This window comes from Abramis brama (assembly GCF_963993115.1).
Source record: "Abramis brama genome assembly, chromosome: 4".
In the NCBI taxonomy this organism is placed as follows: domain Eukaryota; kingdom Metazoa; phylum Chordata; class Actinopteri; order Cypriniformes; family Leuciscidae; genus Abramis; species Abramis brama.
In genome coordinates, this window is record NC_139966.1 from 44372569 (window position 1) to 44387594 (window position 15026).

At 40.9% G+C, this 15026-nt stretch overlaps 1 protein-coding gene across 9 annotated transcripts in view; it reads left to right on the forward strand.

Annotated features, from left to right (window-relative positions):
• The window catches only part of sox5 (SRY-box transcription factor 5), a 202461-nt gene extending 188893 nt beyond the window's left edge, over positions 1-13568 (forward strand). For 7 of the 9 annotated variants that reach the window (XM_084111806.1, XM_084111809.1, XM_084111807.1 and 4 more), the window contains 6 exons: positions 801-972; positions 3869-4041; positions 6827-6929; positions 7453-7629; positions 8898-9114; positions 9395-13568. In XM_084111806.1, the coding sequence (XP_083967932.1) occupies positions 801-972; positions 3869-4041; positions 6827-6929; positions 7453-7629; positions 8898-9114; positions 9395-9683 (1131 nt within the window). In that variant the 3' untranslated portion in view covers positions 9684-13568. The remainder of the gene's footprint in view (positions 1-800; positions 973-3868; positions 4042-6826; positions 6930-7452; positions 7630-8897; positions 9115-9394) is intronic. The other 2 variants (XM_084111810.1, XM_084111812.1) reach the window with 1 other exon arrangement.
• The last annotated feature ends 1458 nt before the right edge of the window (positions 13569-15026 follow it).

The window sequence follows — 15026 nt, forward strand, 5'->3', positions numbered from 1 at the left end:
GGCTTGGACGAGGGCTGGCGAGGTCATTTGATCCTGGAGAATTGCCTGAGTGCGCGGGCTTCTGATGTAGTTCTGGTATTGAGCTATGAAGCTGTTAAGAAAAGAAAGGTCTTGATGGCAAGTTTAGGCCTTCGTTGCAATGCTCTGATGCTGTGTACGGGGCAGCATCTGTCATTCTGAGATCTAATTACCCCTTATGGTGCCTTCTCTGATGTGATTATGATGTCAGCATGGTTGATATCTTGGTAGCAGTCATTTGCACCGTATGGATAGACGTCCACCATCACAAAAGTGTTATTCAGAGTTATTTGATTATTATCTAATTGAGCCTAATTGACATCTGTGAACATATTTGAAGCCGTAATGTGTGTCAAATAATCATGCTTATATTTATAGAATACTTGGCCATTCTGTGTTTGTGTGTATGCTTGTATGTGCTTTGTTTTCTTCTCAATGCACAACATGTTTGGTAAATGTGTGTGAATCTTCTCACCTAAGCATGTTTCTTTACATGGTATGCTCGCTTTGTCCCTGTTCTCTTGTTTGATTGAGCATGGGTGTGCTGCATGTTGATTACGCCATGGCAGTGCGCAAAGTCAATCCAATATCGGCAAGTTTTTCAACTGGCCTGCGCAACCACAATTACTTTTACCTTTCCTTGTGGTCTGGCCGCATTTGCTGAAAACGTCCTTTTTCGGCATGCAGTCAGCTGATTTGACTCCCCTGCTGGGAGTTTTGATTGGGTCCCAAGTCTCTGAGGAGAAAAATCACACCGGGCCAAACGTGTTGCTTTTTTGCAGGACGAGGGCGCTCAGCCCTTGAATCTGTCGTCCAAGCCTAAGGCATCCGAGAGCAAGTCACCCACCTCCCCCGCTTCCCCACAGGTCCCTACCCTGAAGCTGGGCCCCGGGTCCCTGAAGCACAGCGCCCACTCCAGCATCGGAGGGCCGCCGTCCAGACTCAGCTCCATAGGTACCCGCACCTTCACAGTTCATTGCAATTCAATAAACACATAAATGGCAGTATAACCGGCTTAATGTTATTACATATTGCCCTGAATGTATCTCTCAAGAGCATTTCCTACTCCCAGGATATGTTTTTTTTGCTGGCACAGACTCTTGTATGAGACGGTAATTGATGTTACATTTTTAGGTTTGCAGAATTTAATTTTGCCTGAAGGGCACATTGTCAAACATTTATTAGTCTAAATGGAGGGGGAGAGCTTGTTAAGCAGCTGTGTTTGGAAGCGAAAGAGAGGGAGACAGCGGATGGGAAGGTTTAGCAGCGTTTATTTCTGTTGTTTAGAGGTGCTGAATAGAGCAACACAAGCCTTCCTGACAGGCGCTGAGATTAGACAAGCCTCTTATACAACTCTGTTACCACCCACAGCACAAACAACATACATTAATAACACAATAAAGCAATATTCTCCCCTCCCCATGCCTCCCCCCCTCACAACAGTTAGCCATTTCAGACTACTTCCCTGTAATCGCTGTGTTTTTCAACAAATCCTGGGATTTAATAGCAGATTAGTGGATTTGCCGCCCAGATGTTTTTTGTTCTGAAAAATGGATTAGGAAGTAAAGTTTTCACTGGAATCCTTTAGAAAACGTCACAGTGAGAGGTTCTTTTAGATCGAGAGATTGAGAGTGCCGTATGTCCCTTGATTATTCCATCTGGTGCACATCTTTAAGGGGTCAGGAAGTATTGTAATGTCAAAGACGTATTCAGAGCCCCACTTAACATGCTGTTTTTAGGTGTATGTGTGTTTACCTGGATGAGTATTTATATTTAAACTTGCCAGATCTTTGCCAACGCCTTTTTTTCAATTCCCTCATCTTTCCATCATCCATGTTCTCTCATCATCCACCTCTCTCATATTTTTGACCTTGTTAAGTGACATATGTCCTGAGACTTTCCAGCATGCCCGACCCCACGTGTCCCTTTCTTTTTGTGTCACTGTCACCACAGAAACACAACAAGGGCTGTCAAGTGCTGTGTCCTCTAAGGCCATCACTCTCCCTTGCTTTTTCTCAGAGGCCGAAAAGAAAGTTCTACTCTCCAGGTCACTGTAATGTGAAGAGTGATATACTGTTTATGTTTTGGGTTATTAAACTGATAAACATCTCTACTTTAAGTAATTTTAAATGCAAGTACATCTCATAACCATCTCTCTCTAGTGGGGTCGGTGCTTTTAATTAACACCTCAGACATTTTTTTGACCCCCAATTAAATTGACTGTCAGGAAGTGTGCAGGCTTCCACTCATCCTTTGACTTGTGACCATTTTTAGCAGATTCCAGAGATATGACTTTTTTTAAAAGAGTTCTCTCCTCCATCGTTTCAAATGAAAGCATTTAATCCATCCTATCCAGCATTAGCGACCGGATTAGGCCAGATAAATACTCATAATCTAGCACAGGTCTTTGTTAGATCTACCCTGGTGAGATAATGTTCCACCACACACACACACACACACACATATGCACTAGCCAACAGATGCAGCTAACGGCTTGGGCGGTTAAGCTGCTGAGAATAATACAAATAATAGCCATGAAAAGATGGTTGGAAACATCTTTGATATGCTCGGAGGCAGATGTTGCGGAATGGGCCAAATTAGACTGCTTATGGCTTTAATATAAGTAATCTCTACTGGGGGTTTTTTTTCCCACTTTTAAGATTTCCATGAGCTTTGGTCTGAATAAAAGCCTACAGAATGGTAGACAGAGAGAGATGAGACAAATGGCACTTTTTAGCAAATCTCTGAATGTAAAAAATGCGGATTTGTGAGATTTTCATCAGGCTTCAGCATCTGTTTTCAACTGGATTTCTTATCCTTCGTCTGTGTGAAAGAGTGTTGCTCTGTCCAAAAGCTAGTGAGCTGCCTACAGAGGCAACTTTTTTTAAGGCAAAGACAAAATGTAGACACTTTATTTAGAGAAAAGCAATCACAAAATGCATTGCAACAGGCACAGGGAAAAAAAATCATCCAACACAGCAGACAAAGTGATAGAAATGTTGATTATAAGTGAACTTTAATTCAATACTATAAAGTGTCAATAAAAGACAGTGTAATTACAAAAAAATCCAGAATTTGTATGCTATGAAGAACATTGTTGCTGCCTATGTAGGCAATAGACAGTGAGGCTGCTCACTGGGTTTCAGAGCAGAGCTTGTGTCTTGAGTGTGTGCGTCAGCGACAGGTATCTGATGACAGCTTCTGCGGTAAATTAGAATAGAGATTTTATTTTCAGCTTCACATGATCATGTTATGTACACATGCATTAGGCAAACACTGATCTCCAACCAGTTGTCATTATTCTTGCACTTCATGTTTAAAGTAGCTGACAGACCATAATGCTAGCTGCTTGAACTAAATGCTCATATGCCTAAGTCAATATTTATCTTCCACACTTCTTTTTTTCTGTTTGCTTTGAGTGAATGTTAAGAGCTAGTTGTGCCATAGGCAGGCTGAGTCACAGAGGTGACAGTCAAATGGTCAGTGTGTGTGTGTATGGTAATATTAACACAAATGCTGATAGGTGACCTCACAGCACGCTCAGTGCTAATGTGTGATGCCCAAAGTGCCAGCAGTGTTTTAGTGTTGGGTGACTTCACTTTAAGTCCATACATTGAATCAAAAATGCTTTATGTCAGGCAAGTACCAAAAATGTTCCAAATCAAACATTGAAATTGATAATATAATGAAATACTTATGCCCAACAATATTCAAAATTGTTAACGGCATGGGGTAAAAATTGGCGATTTGGAAACGACTGCTTTATATCAAGACACATTTATGCTTTACCTGTCTGTTGTCTTAGTCATACGCCTTTGATCTGTATCCCTCACACCTGTCTTTCTTTCAGACCTGCTGTCGTCTATCACCTCCGGCGGCTACCTGAACGACCACGAGGCCGTGACCAAAGCTTTCCAGGAGGCCAGGCAGATGAAGGAGCAGCTAAAGAGAGAGCAGCAGGTGCTGGACGCCAAAGTAGCGGCAGTCAACAGCCTGAGCCTCAACAATGGACGCTCAGAAAAGGTTTGTTTTACTCTAGTCTTGCATTTACACACTCGCTCAATCTTCCAGCTTGTGACTGAAAAAGCTTGTGATCTTGCTCATCACCAATGAAAAGTGCAAATGAAGTTTAAAAAAAACGAAAATACACAAACAGATGCGTTAATTACAACAGAAGTGTTTATCTCTGAACAAAGTGATTTCCCAAAGCTGTTCTTGTGAAGAGGGGGGGTAGAGGTGACTAAGATCTGAAAGCTCTTTTGTTGTACACGATGGCGATGTCTGGGAGGCAGGCTGAGGGCAGGCAGGGCGCAGTGAACAGGATGCTAATTTTAATGGCGTAGCTGATGCTAATGTGAAGTGACTGGAGTGACTCCTCGGATACACGGCTAAATTGGGCTTGTTTGCTAAACACACTGGAGTCAGCTGGTCCACGAGCCACAGCACAGGAAACGCCTTCGACCGCAGATACTCGCTTTCTGTGGAATTTGCATACAAATGCTTCACAAAGCAGAGTATGTCAGTAAACAAGCATTAAATTATGGACGCTTTTGCCTCGTCCACCTCTAATGATGTGATTGTGCACATCAGCAGAGGAAGACGCTTGTATATACACAGGTGTCCTTGCTTCCTGATTTTCTCCGCCACACAGAGATTTGGTTTATTTCATAAACCTTTGTGTGTAAACTCGTATCAACATCTCCAAATACACAGTAGGTAAATGCTTAACAAAAGCATGTTGATATCAACTCCAGTTAAGCATCCACATGCTCACACTGCACTGTCGTTTTTTTTCTTCTTCCCTTGGCCAGGCTTAGTGGCTGTGCTGATTGTTACTAGGTTAATGAAGGTGCATTAGGAGTAATCCACATCTCCCAAGCACTCTATCCTTATTATGATTTACCACAGATCAGCTGCACTTTACCCTGACCACAGCTTTACATTCTCACACACACACATAACTGTCATCCACGCTGCACTTTTGCACGCATTTTGAGTACAGAGGGGTTATTTTTGATTAAGGCCACACATTCAAATGCTGAGAAAAAGGGCGGATTGGTTGCGGTCAATGTGAGGGCAGCACACGTGAAGAGAGAGAGTATTATCAATGATCTCGGTCTTAGAGAAAAGTGGATGTTGGAGTTCATCTGAGTGATGTTGTTGCAAGCAAAGTTCTCTCTCCTGTATCTGATAAATTTCCGATTAAAAAAGGAAATTTCAATTCATTAAAGGACCTTTCTTTGCAGGGGTGCTGGGCATACTCATTCTAGAGAGTATCTGATTAGACAAAAATCTGTAGTGCAGGATGTAGCCCATTTTCTTAGAACAGAAATAAGTAAGTAATAATGTCATTTTTAAATGTTTTTAGAAAAGTAAAGTAGCATATAGTTGGCTTTAAAGATAATGGACATAGACTAAAAGCCTCCAAACTAAAATTTTTAAATCTTTAATCTGTATTGCGGCGGTTTGTGCTGAAATGCCACATGGTAAAGTGGCACAGTTGTTCTCTCACTATTTTTTCTGTTACGTGACTGAGGTCCACATCAGCCAGCCCATCTGATGTTTATTTTCCTCTCCAGCCCATTATCTCCTGATTTTAGACAATTACTGTCTCTCTATGTATTAACCTCAACTCTCTGAGAGAGTGCGCTGCGCTCTTTGAAATTATTCCCTAGGAACAGGTGCGGTCAAACCCTGCGTTGTTCCTAAACCCTTTTGTGTCACACTAAGATAAATGGATTTTGGGAGATGAGCAAGGTCAATCGCCTATGAGATTAAAGAGTTTTAGCGTCGATCCAAGCAAGGTTTAGGCTCAGTTAGCCTACATGTTATGGTGCATGTTGTAACTACTCCAGCTTAAGAGCATCTTTCTCCATTGACAGCCAATCAAAATATAAATTGTGCAAGCTACGTATACAAGGCTAATATTTCATTGTAGTGTAGTAGATTTTTTTTACCAATTTATTTTTTGAGGGCTCTTAAAATAGTAATTATTCTTGCAGTTGAGATGAACAGGAGTGGTAACAGATAGCTTTTCCCAATATTACAAACCTTCTTGTGTATAAAGCCGAAGTTTTCGTGTTGTCACATTATCAAACCTGATCATCTCTCTCAGTCTCTCTCTTTGTCTCTCTGGGGAGAGATTCTCTCTCCATTACACATTCATTTAAACCCCACTCACTAACTCAGTCTGAACAATTAAATCTCGATGGCTGCAAAATGGTGTAATGCATTTCATTACAGAGTCGCAGAAGGCCCAGGTCACTCTCTAATGGTGAGGACTCTGTCTGCGAGTGTGTTTTAAACGTAGCATGGATTCAGGATGGAGTCTAATTGACTAATTAAGCCCCAGATGCAGCTCCGGGGGGGGGGGGGGGGGGGTGTGCATGTTTAGAGAGAGCAGGGGGTGTTGTGTTGAAATATGCAGCCCATCTACATTAGCCATGTAAATACATAGTAAATCTCTTTTTATTGAGTGTAATAAATACCCAGGAGGCTGTGCGGTCCAGCCCCACTCTCATCTCTAGAGCGCTCGTGCTCTCTAATGCATTGACCTTAGGGCTAAGCGAGAGAGACTGAGATCGAGTGAGAAAGAGAGGGAAAGAATAAGTGTAAATAGATTGCAGGTGGCATCCAGGCTACTCATATTTGATGGATAAACATTAACTCACATTTTAAATTTTTTTTCTTCTGATTCTCTCTCCATGCACTTGATTCATCAGTTCATCTGCGTTTATGCAAATTTCATCTGTTGATTTGTCGATAATGAATTTAAATGGATTGGTTTGTATATTGTGTGTGTGTACAGGATAAAGCTGCTCTTGAGAGCCTAAGCCAGCATTTAAAACAGTCTGAAGAGAGCAAGTTCACTCATGCAATGATGGACTTTGGCATCAGCGGAGATTCAGATGGTAAGATTTTTTTTTTTACGCCCATCATAAATTCCTCTCTCAATTGATGTTATTGTGTAATCAAAAGTTCAGTTTAAAGTTGGCATGAAATGGATTTTATGATTCATCAATTCATCAATGCATGTTTTGTTTTTTTTACCATCTTTTTTAAATAATACAATTAATGTAACTCGATCTTCTGGTGAAACGTTTCCTCCCTGGTGACATGCAGGACTTAAATTATTTTGTCTGCATAAATCCCACCCTGTCCTAATTTTTTGAATATACGTCATACAGAAGAACAGATGTCACAACTTCTGTACCATTGTGACTTTAAAGACACATTAAAGTGAAATAAAAATGGACCCTATTTACTTCCCTATAATCTTTATTGTAATCTTGTCTTTATTGTAGTCTTGGTGGCTGATGCTACCTGTTTTTATTATTTTTTTTTTTTTTCAATTAATCACAGCAAACCATACATTTATGTCTTATTTTATGTGTATTGTATGAGCATGTTTGTCCACCCACTTTCCTTCTCCAGGAAGCCCGAGTGTGTCGGACTCCCGGATCTTCAGGGAGGCTCGAGGGCGTGGTGGCAGCAGCGAACCGCATATCAAGCGGCCCATGAACGCCTTTATGGTCTGGGCTAAAGACGAGAGGAGGAAGATCCTTCAAGCCTTCCCTGACATGCATAACTCAAACATCAGCAAGATTCTCGGTGAGATAGAGACAGTGCCACTAAATCTCTCCAACCACTTATCTAACCACTTCAAGCTGCGTCTCTTGTTTTTGACTCAAGGATTTTCCATCCAACTTTCATTCACCACACACTGTATTCCCTAATTGGCTGAGATTTGTGGGTACATTAAATGTGGGTGGGGCTTAAAGGCTGGCTCCTTCGGGAACAACTATGCAGCCCGCGACAGAGAATCCCCTCTGTTCTTCCTCCTCAACACACACACACACACACACAGCCCTCTCCCGTATTGCATTGTGTAACCACCGCCTAATGAATCGCTCTAGAGGGCCGACTCCAACAATGATGATATAATTCATTATGCATTAAACCAGCTCTCCAGTCTGTCTGACATTTTCTCCAGACCTCTGGGATTGTGTTTGACATTTTAAAGAGCTCCTAAGCGTTTTATAACGCCGGAAAATCTGGTTTTAATAAGGCCCCGCTCTCTCAATTGTTAACAGAAGGAGTTCCCCCTTTACAGCACTGGGTGCATGTCAGGGCCAGTGGTGACAGCTTTTCCCCATTAAACATACAGTAGGACTGTGTAAATTCAACACAGACTCACATACACACACGCACAACACCCTGAACACACATTCACTGCAGTTTTTGGGACAGTGGCGTATGCACCAGTGTGTAAATGTGTATGTATATGTATGTGTTCACAAGCCTCTGTTAATGAGAAAGAGAGACACAGGCCACAGGTACGCCTGTTGAGCTCTGATAATTAGATGGATTGTGTTAGTGGCCCACTTAACCTGCTGTCACCTGGAATAATGTCGTGTGTGTGTGTGTGCGCGCGCTTTGGAGGGCAAAGAGCACACTCTATTCTTCTCTGTCTGACATCAGTTCCACTCAAAGGTACTCATTAGACCAAACAAAAACCCTCTCTTAGTGCAAAGTGCCAGTTTTTAAGGCTAACGATAGGCAGTTAAAATCCACACTAAAGTGTGAGTGTATTAGAGATGTGCAAAATTACATATTTTAAAAATCGAATAGTTACTGGGTTGCCTGAATGATTAGTCAACTACTCTGTCTTAAAAAGCCCTGTATAATTTGGCCTTGTTTACCTGACTTTGCTCTAGTACGTTTTCTTTAGGGGACATTTGCATTGGAAAGCTCAAAAATGCAACCGTTAAAAAAAACACATCTAAATGTTTGTTTGTAGCAGCTATCCCTATATACTTTGTCTGAATCATAACTGTGCATGCATGTGAGGTTCTCTAAACACCTTGTTGTTCTTGCAGGTTCTCGTTGGAAGGCCATGACCAACCTGGAAAAGCAGCCATACTATGAAGAACAGGCCCGTCTTAGTAAGCAGCACCTAGAGAAATACCCAGACTACAAATACAAACCCCGGCCCAAACGCACCTGCCTGGTGGATGGAAAGAAATTGCGCATTGGTGAATATAAGGCCATCATGCGCAACCGCAGACAGGAGATGCGCCAGTACTTCACCGTAGGGTGAGTTTCATTAAAAAATGTATTCTTTTAAAGTCAACATGGAATCAAATTGACCCTGATCAATTTTGTGTAACACATTCCTGATCTTACTGTTAACGATTCAGTGAATTCATGAACAGTGCACATGCACCACCTATGAAACGGCTTTCCTTTGGGCGACATCACCAAACAGTCACATTTTTCAACCCCTCACTTTTTCATTATTTCACTATATACAACAATCAGACTAAGGTTTTCACCAAGGCCCCCACTAACAGGTTGTGTGTTTATTGTACTACAGGCAGCAGACCCAGTTACCCTTGTCCTCAGCGGGCGTCGTGTACCCGGGTGCGCTCTCTATGGCGGGAATGCCCTCTCCACAGTTGCCCTCTGAGCACTCGAGCATGTCAAGTAGCCCCGAACCAGTCCCGCCCACCAGCCAGCCCTCATACCGCACACACAAAGGGGAGGGGCCTCGTGTGAAGGAGGAGGAGCTCCGAATGGATGACGGCAACGGCGACGCCTACGATGACTTTGACTACGAAGACGATGACTATGGCAGTGACAGTGAGAATCACATCACTCAGTAAACCTGCCAATCACAGCCATCTCACCTGTCACTTGGCATCTCACGCAAGCAAACTTCATTCCGCCCCCATACACCGTCCAATCAGGACTCCTCCAGAGCCAAGCCTGATATCCACAGCAAAGCACAGGACCTGTCAATCAAAATGACTGTTACATGAAAAGGAGGGTCTTGTGAATGAAGTGTAACACTTGCCCTGACTCCCGCTGAGCGAACGTACCGCGGCAAGTTCTTATTGAATCACGAGTAAGCTATGACTACATAGGAAAAATGACGCTTGACCGGTTTGTTATCAAGACATTTATTACTAAGGACCTGTCAGTCGACCCGTCATAGACACTTTAAAATGGTGGACCTGTTTGTTTCTAAAGAGACACTTTTAAACCGCTTTTTTTTTCTCGGTTCTATAATATTCTCACTCAGGTACACAGTGCCAACAAGTGGCTTGTGAATGTGATTTTGTTGTTTTTGTGCTACAGTTTTAATAGAGAAAAAAGACATTTATTTTCCTCTTCACCGTAAAGCACCTGACAGGAGTAAAATGACAAACATTTCCTATTTTTTGTTTCTCTTCGGCGTGCTGTTAGCTGAATCTCTTTCTATCATCCTCACGCCCATGTGCTCTCACTCAAAGATGTCTTTTCTTTTGGACGAAAGGATGGGAAGGGAGGATTCGCGTCCCTTCACTCAGGAGTTTGGACACCGCTGGATGACAGACAATCCCTCCTTCCTCACATCTTTTCCTCTTGACACGCTTTTACTGTTCCTTTCTCCTCTTCTGTGGGAACTTTGGATGTTGACGTCTCTCATGTGTGGAGACAAACTTTATGAGATAGCACAAACTTTGTGTTTGGTGAACAGCTGACATGGAGAGTGAAGCCTCGAGCAGAATTATTGTACGTGTGCACATTTCTTTATGTGTGTGTGTGTGTGTGTGTGTGATGATGAATGCGCCTTTTGCTAGGTTTTAAGTTAATTTTTAGTACCTGTAGACAGTTGATGTGCTGGTCATGTGAACATTAACAACAAAAAAAACTATAATATTCAATACGTACGATTCATGCTAGCTGCCAGATCCTTATGGAAGGAAACCAAACATTTAATAATTACACTGCATTTATCATTCCTTTATTTTTCTTTACATCCAATTGTTTACAAACAATTGTTCATTTGTTTGTTCCTCCTATCTTACCTTCTTTCTTTTTTGCCCTTTAATTTTTTCCTGTCATTCTCTTTGTCTCCCTGAACAACCTGTTTTTGTCATATCTGGGTGCAGGGAACATTGCGCCTCATTCCGAAAGGAAAAGAGGGGGATGCGGAGAGAAAAGCTCTCTAGAGAAGAGTCTGTGCCTGAATGGCGTATTGAAGGAGGAGAATAGAGTTCCCACAAGCCCCAGTGCTCAGCACTCTGTTTTCAAAGGACAGCTCTGAGAGAAACCAGGGATCTCCGCACAAGACAAGCACGAGTGTGCGTTTCAATCAGCGCCCCTTAATATATCTCACATCTCTCCTCCTCCTCCTCCGCAGGGGTTTGTGTTGTCTCTCTCTTCGCTTTAATTCCCACACTTTTTTCCATCTATCACTCCGTTTATCAGTGCAGAGGAGTCTCCGAGCCGTGCCATCAGTCATCCGCTCTCTGTGTGGCTCTGACTGACCCACTCCATCTTACTGCAGCACCTGTGTGGCTGCTTTTGGCGCGGCAACAGCGTTTGATTGACGGCTGCCCTAACTCTAACTACTCTGCCAGCCTTTCTCTGGCCTGGTGTGGGCATAAGCGGGCAGCTGGATGAGAGAGAGACACAAGCTGTTAGGTGAACAGCAGCCAGACTCCAACCATTAAACATCTACCCAAAAGCTGTCAACTCACAACACATATCAAAATATATATTCCGATTGCACACATATTAAGACTTTTCTGGCCTACTTGAGATTTTTTGGACGAAAAATGTTAAAGGTACCAAGTGATCGCATTTTGCGTGCTTGTCTTTGTCTAGTTTATTCGGTTCGAAGAGGTCCAGTCCCGTCTGTTGTTTGTATTTATGTTCTGCCTCCATGTCAACGTCACTCTGCTGTCGAGGTTGGGAGGAGCCGTTTCAGACTCTGCATGTCAATGTTTTAGTTCGTATTTGCAAATACTGTATTTTATTTTCATTAAAACTGCCTCTAGTGTAATAATATTATTAACATTAATTATAAGAATAGGCAGCATTTCCTAAGTTTAGTAAGTTATGTACAGTATAATTTATTATTTTCCTCCAGTTGGGTTTTTTTTTTTATGATCGTATGGAAACTGCGCTTGATAAAGCATTATATTTAGCTGGGTAGGTATTTAGATCTAATTATTATGTTCAATATTCTGTTTTTTGTTTTCCTTTTTTTTAATCTGTTCTCGTTTTTTTTGTTGAATTAATCCTGTTCTGACGCTGGTATATCTCTGAGAAAGTGGTCACGGTGAACTGCTGATATGAAGGAAAAGAGACATTTATCTTTTTTTCATTTTCTTTTTCTCCTCCGTGCATCATTCATGAACTCCAAACACATTTCTTAAAGCACTAGGACTCTGGACACTCGGAGACAAACATAATAAGAAGAACATGATATTTTTATTTGTAATGGTTTATGTATAATGTGAAGTTTCCTATCTGTTAATTCTCTTTTACTTTTACTGAAGATAAAGAAAACAGCTATATTATACCCCAATTGTTATTGAACAGAAAGAGCGCGTGGATCTTGTTTACTGATATTTGTCATCCTCTCCCTTATGTTTCATTGGAACATCATTGGTTTAGATGAATACATTTGTTTACCTATCGTGTCAAATTACAGTATACAACAACTAACCCTTGAAAGGATGGTTCAGCCCAAAAATGAAATTTTGCCAAAACCTGTATGACTTACTTCTGTAGAACATAATAGGAGACGTTTAGCAGATGCTCCGAGCTGCTCTCTTCCAAACAATGAGAGTGAATGAGGACCAAGGGATCTGAAAAGAAAAAGAAAAATCACCATAAAAGTGGTACATAAAACTGTACTATGTTCCTAAGTCTGCTGAAGCCATATAATATCTTTATAAAAGAAACTGACTTGAAGTCCTTATTCACTGAAAATCTTGCTTGAACACCATGGTCACCACTCAGTTCACTGTATGCAAAAGAGGGGCTTGGGCATTCTGCTAAACATCTTTTGTGTTTCACAAAAGAAAAAAAAAAGTGAAACGGGTTTTAAAAGACATGGTGGCAGGTGACTATTCCTCTTAATCAGAAGACATGACCTTTCTAAAATGGTGATCTGATTCCAGTGAACGGCCATATTAAGGTGTTTTTATCTCCAGAATTGTTTTAGCTCCACACTGTCTCCATCTGTCAATCAAGCTCACTATAGTGACATCACAATCACACCTTGTCAGATAACGAAAGTCACAATCATATCAATCGATAGGGACACGTATGCTGGAGGTTTAACACACAAGGTCACTAATTATTTTTCGGCATGGTCTTTGTGAACACATACTCTGATGATGGCCTGCATTACGAACAATAACTGATAAGACAATCAAAGTCACGTGTGGAGCTCAAAACAATGTTAAATGACAACAAACAAAAAGTACTTAACTTACCATTTCAACTTGAAAATCAAGAAAGATAATTATGTAAATATAGCATAGAGTTATAGATTTATATTTTGTTCATAACACAGTGTAATATAAGTTGTATATTTCTTTCTCTCTTTTATTGATGTTATTCATGCCACAATAAAAGCAAGAGTTACTGTACTCTTATGGAAAAAAGAAAAAAAAGCAAGCTGTGGGTTACCACCATCTGTTCTAAGTTGACGTTTTTCAGTATTACTGCCAGTCAAGGCTCAAATAAAAACAGCAACGTGTTCTGTATCTCTACTGTGTCTGTGGCTTCTTTTTCTGCCCTACTCCAACTCACCAACTCCATAATTAAACTCTAGCACTGTTAGATGACAGTCCAGAACTGCCAAAAAAAACACCACACTGCACACTAAATGCTATCTGTCTACTCTTATACATGTGCCAACATATGAAGCAATCCCAAGATTTTTAGGCCAAACAAAGGGAACTCCCAGCGCTGAACGTCACTGCATGAGTCTGGAATGATCTACGTCACACTGGACACCTGCTGAGATTACAAATATTTGTAGAAGAGTGTTCATGAATTACACAATATTGTTAACAAATCTTAAGGGTTTGTCTTGATCACTCCCCCTCAAGTAGGTGGTCAAAGATGTTCCATCATTAGAAAATACTTTCATACCAGACTTTCTAAACCACTCATTTCAATTAGAAATAATATTTGTGCCACAAATCAAAAAATTGCCCAGTGTTATCATACAATTACAGCATCCAGAGCAATAAAAATACCACTTTTATGTGGATGAATGTCTGGATTAGATTTTAGTCAAAATAACAAGGTTCTGGTGCTGCCCTCAAAGGAGCGTAACAGTACGATTTTGGAAGTAAAAAAAAAAAAATCGCATACATTTTCTCCACAAAAACACTTAAAAAAAAAAAAGTTAATTACTACATTGGGTAGAAAGGGGCATTATGATTATACTGGCATTATCGAGTCTTGGAACATTTTCCAATATGCTTTTTATTTTTATATTGTTGCACTATCATTTCTGATTCTATTATGTCACTGCTTAATGGAATGCAAAGTTCATTACCTTATAAAAAGGTCCTTTTTTTCCAGTTTTCAAATACTTTTTTGCTTCAAATCAAGGCTTATTATGCTGTGAATCTATTTGACTGTTTCATGGCTTCTAACTCTCAAGAGAAATGTCTGAAATGCCTCTGGAGAAAATAAATTAAATGCTTCCCAAATTAAGGCTGCTTAAAAAGCCACATATAACTTTTAATAGTAGTTTTACTAGGTAGTTATAGTATGTTATTCAAAAGCAGGGAACCCAATTTTACCACCAATCAAAAGGCCAGATGTAGAGAGCACAATGGATCTCACATCCAATGAAACGAATGATCTAATTAACCACAACAAGCATGGTGGAATGGAAACAACTGAAAGGAAAATGGATGAAGGTAAGGTTATCTTTCGAAAATCGCAAACTTTATGCAATGAAATGTGATAGTTAATGTTAATGCTTTTGTAAAAGCTGGTGGGTTCAGAGCTCTTGTCTTTTCTGGCCCTGTAATGCGTTTCCTCTCTGGTGGGTCTGTGCTGCTGTCTTGAGTGTTTGTCTGAGAGGGAGTTAAGTACTCCAAATTTTCGTATAAACACAGTGGAAAGTGGGCTGGAAAATTGAGTCTTTAAGTCTTTAAGTGAAGTAGCGTAGCTCCTGGCACTGTAAATATTTGATTTTTTGC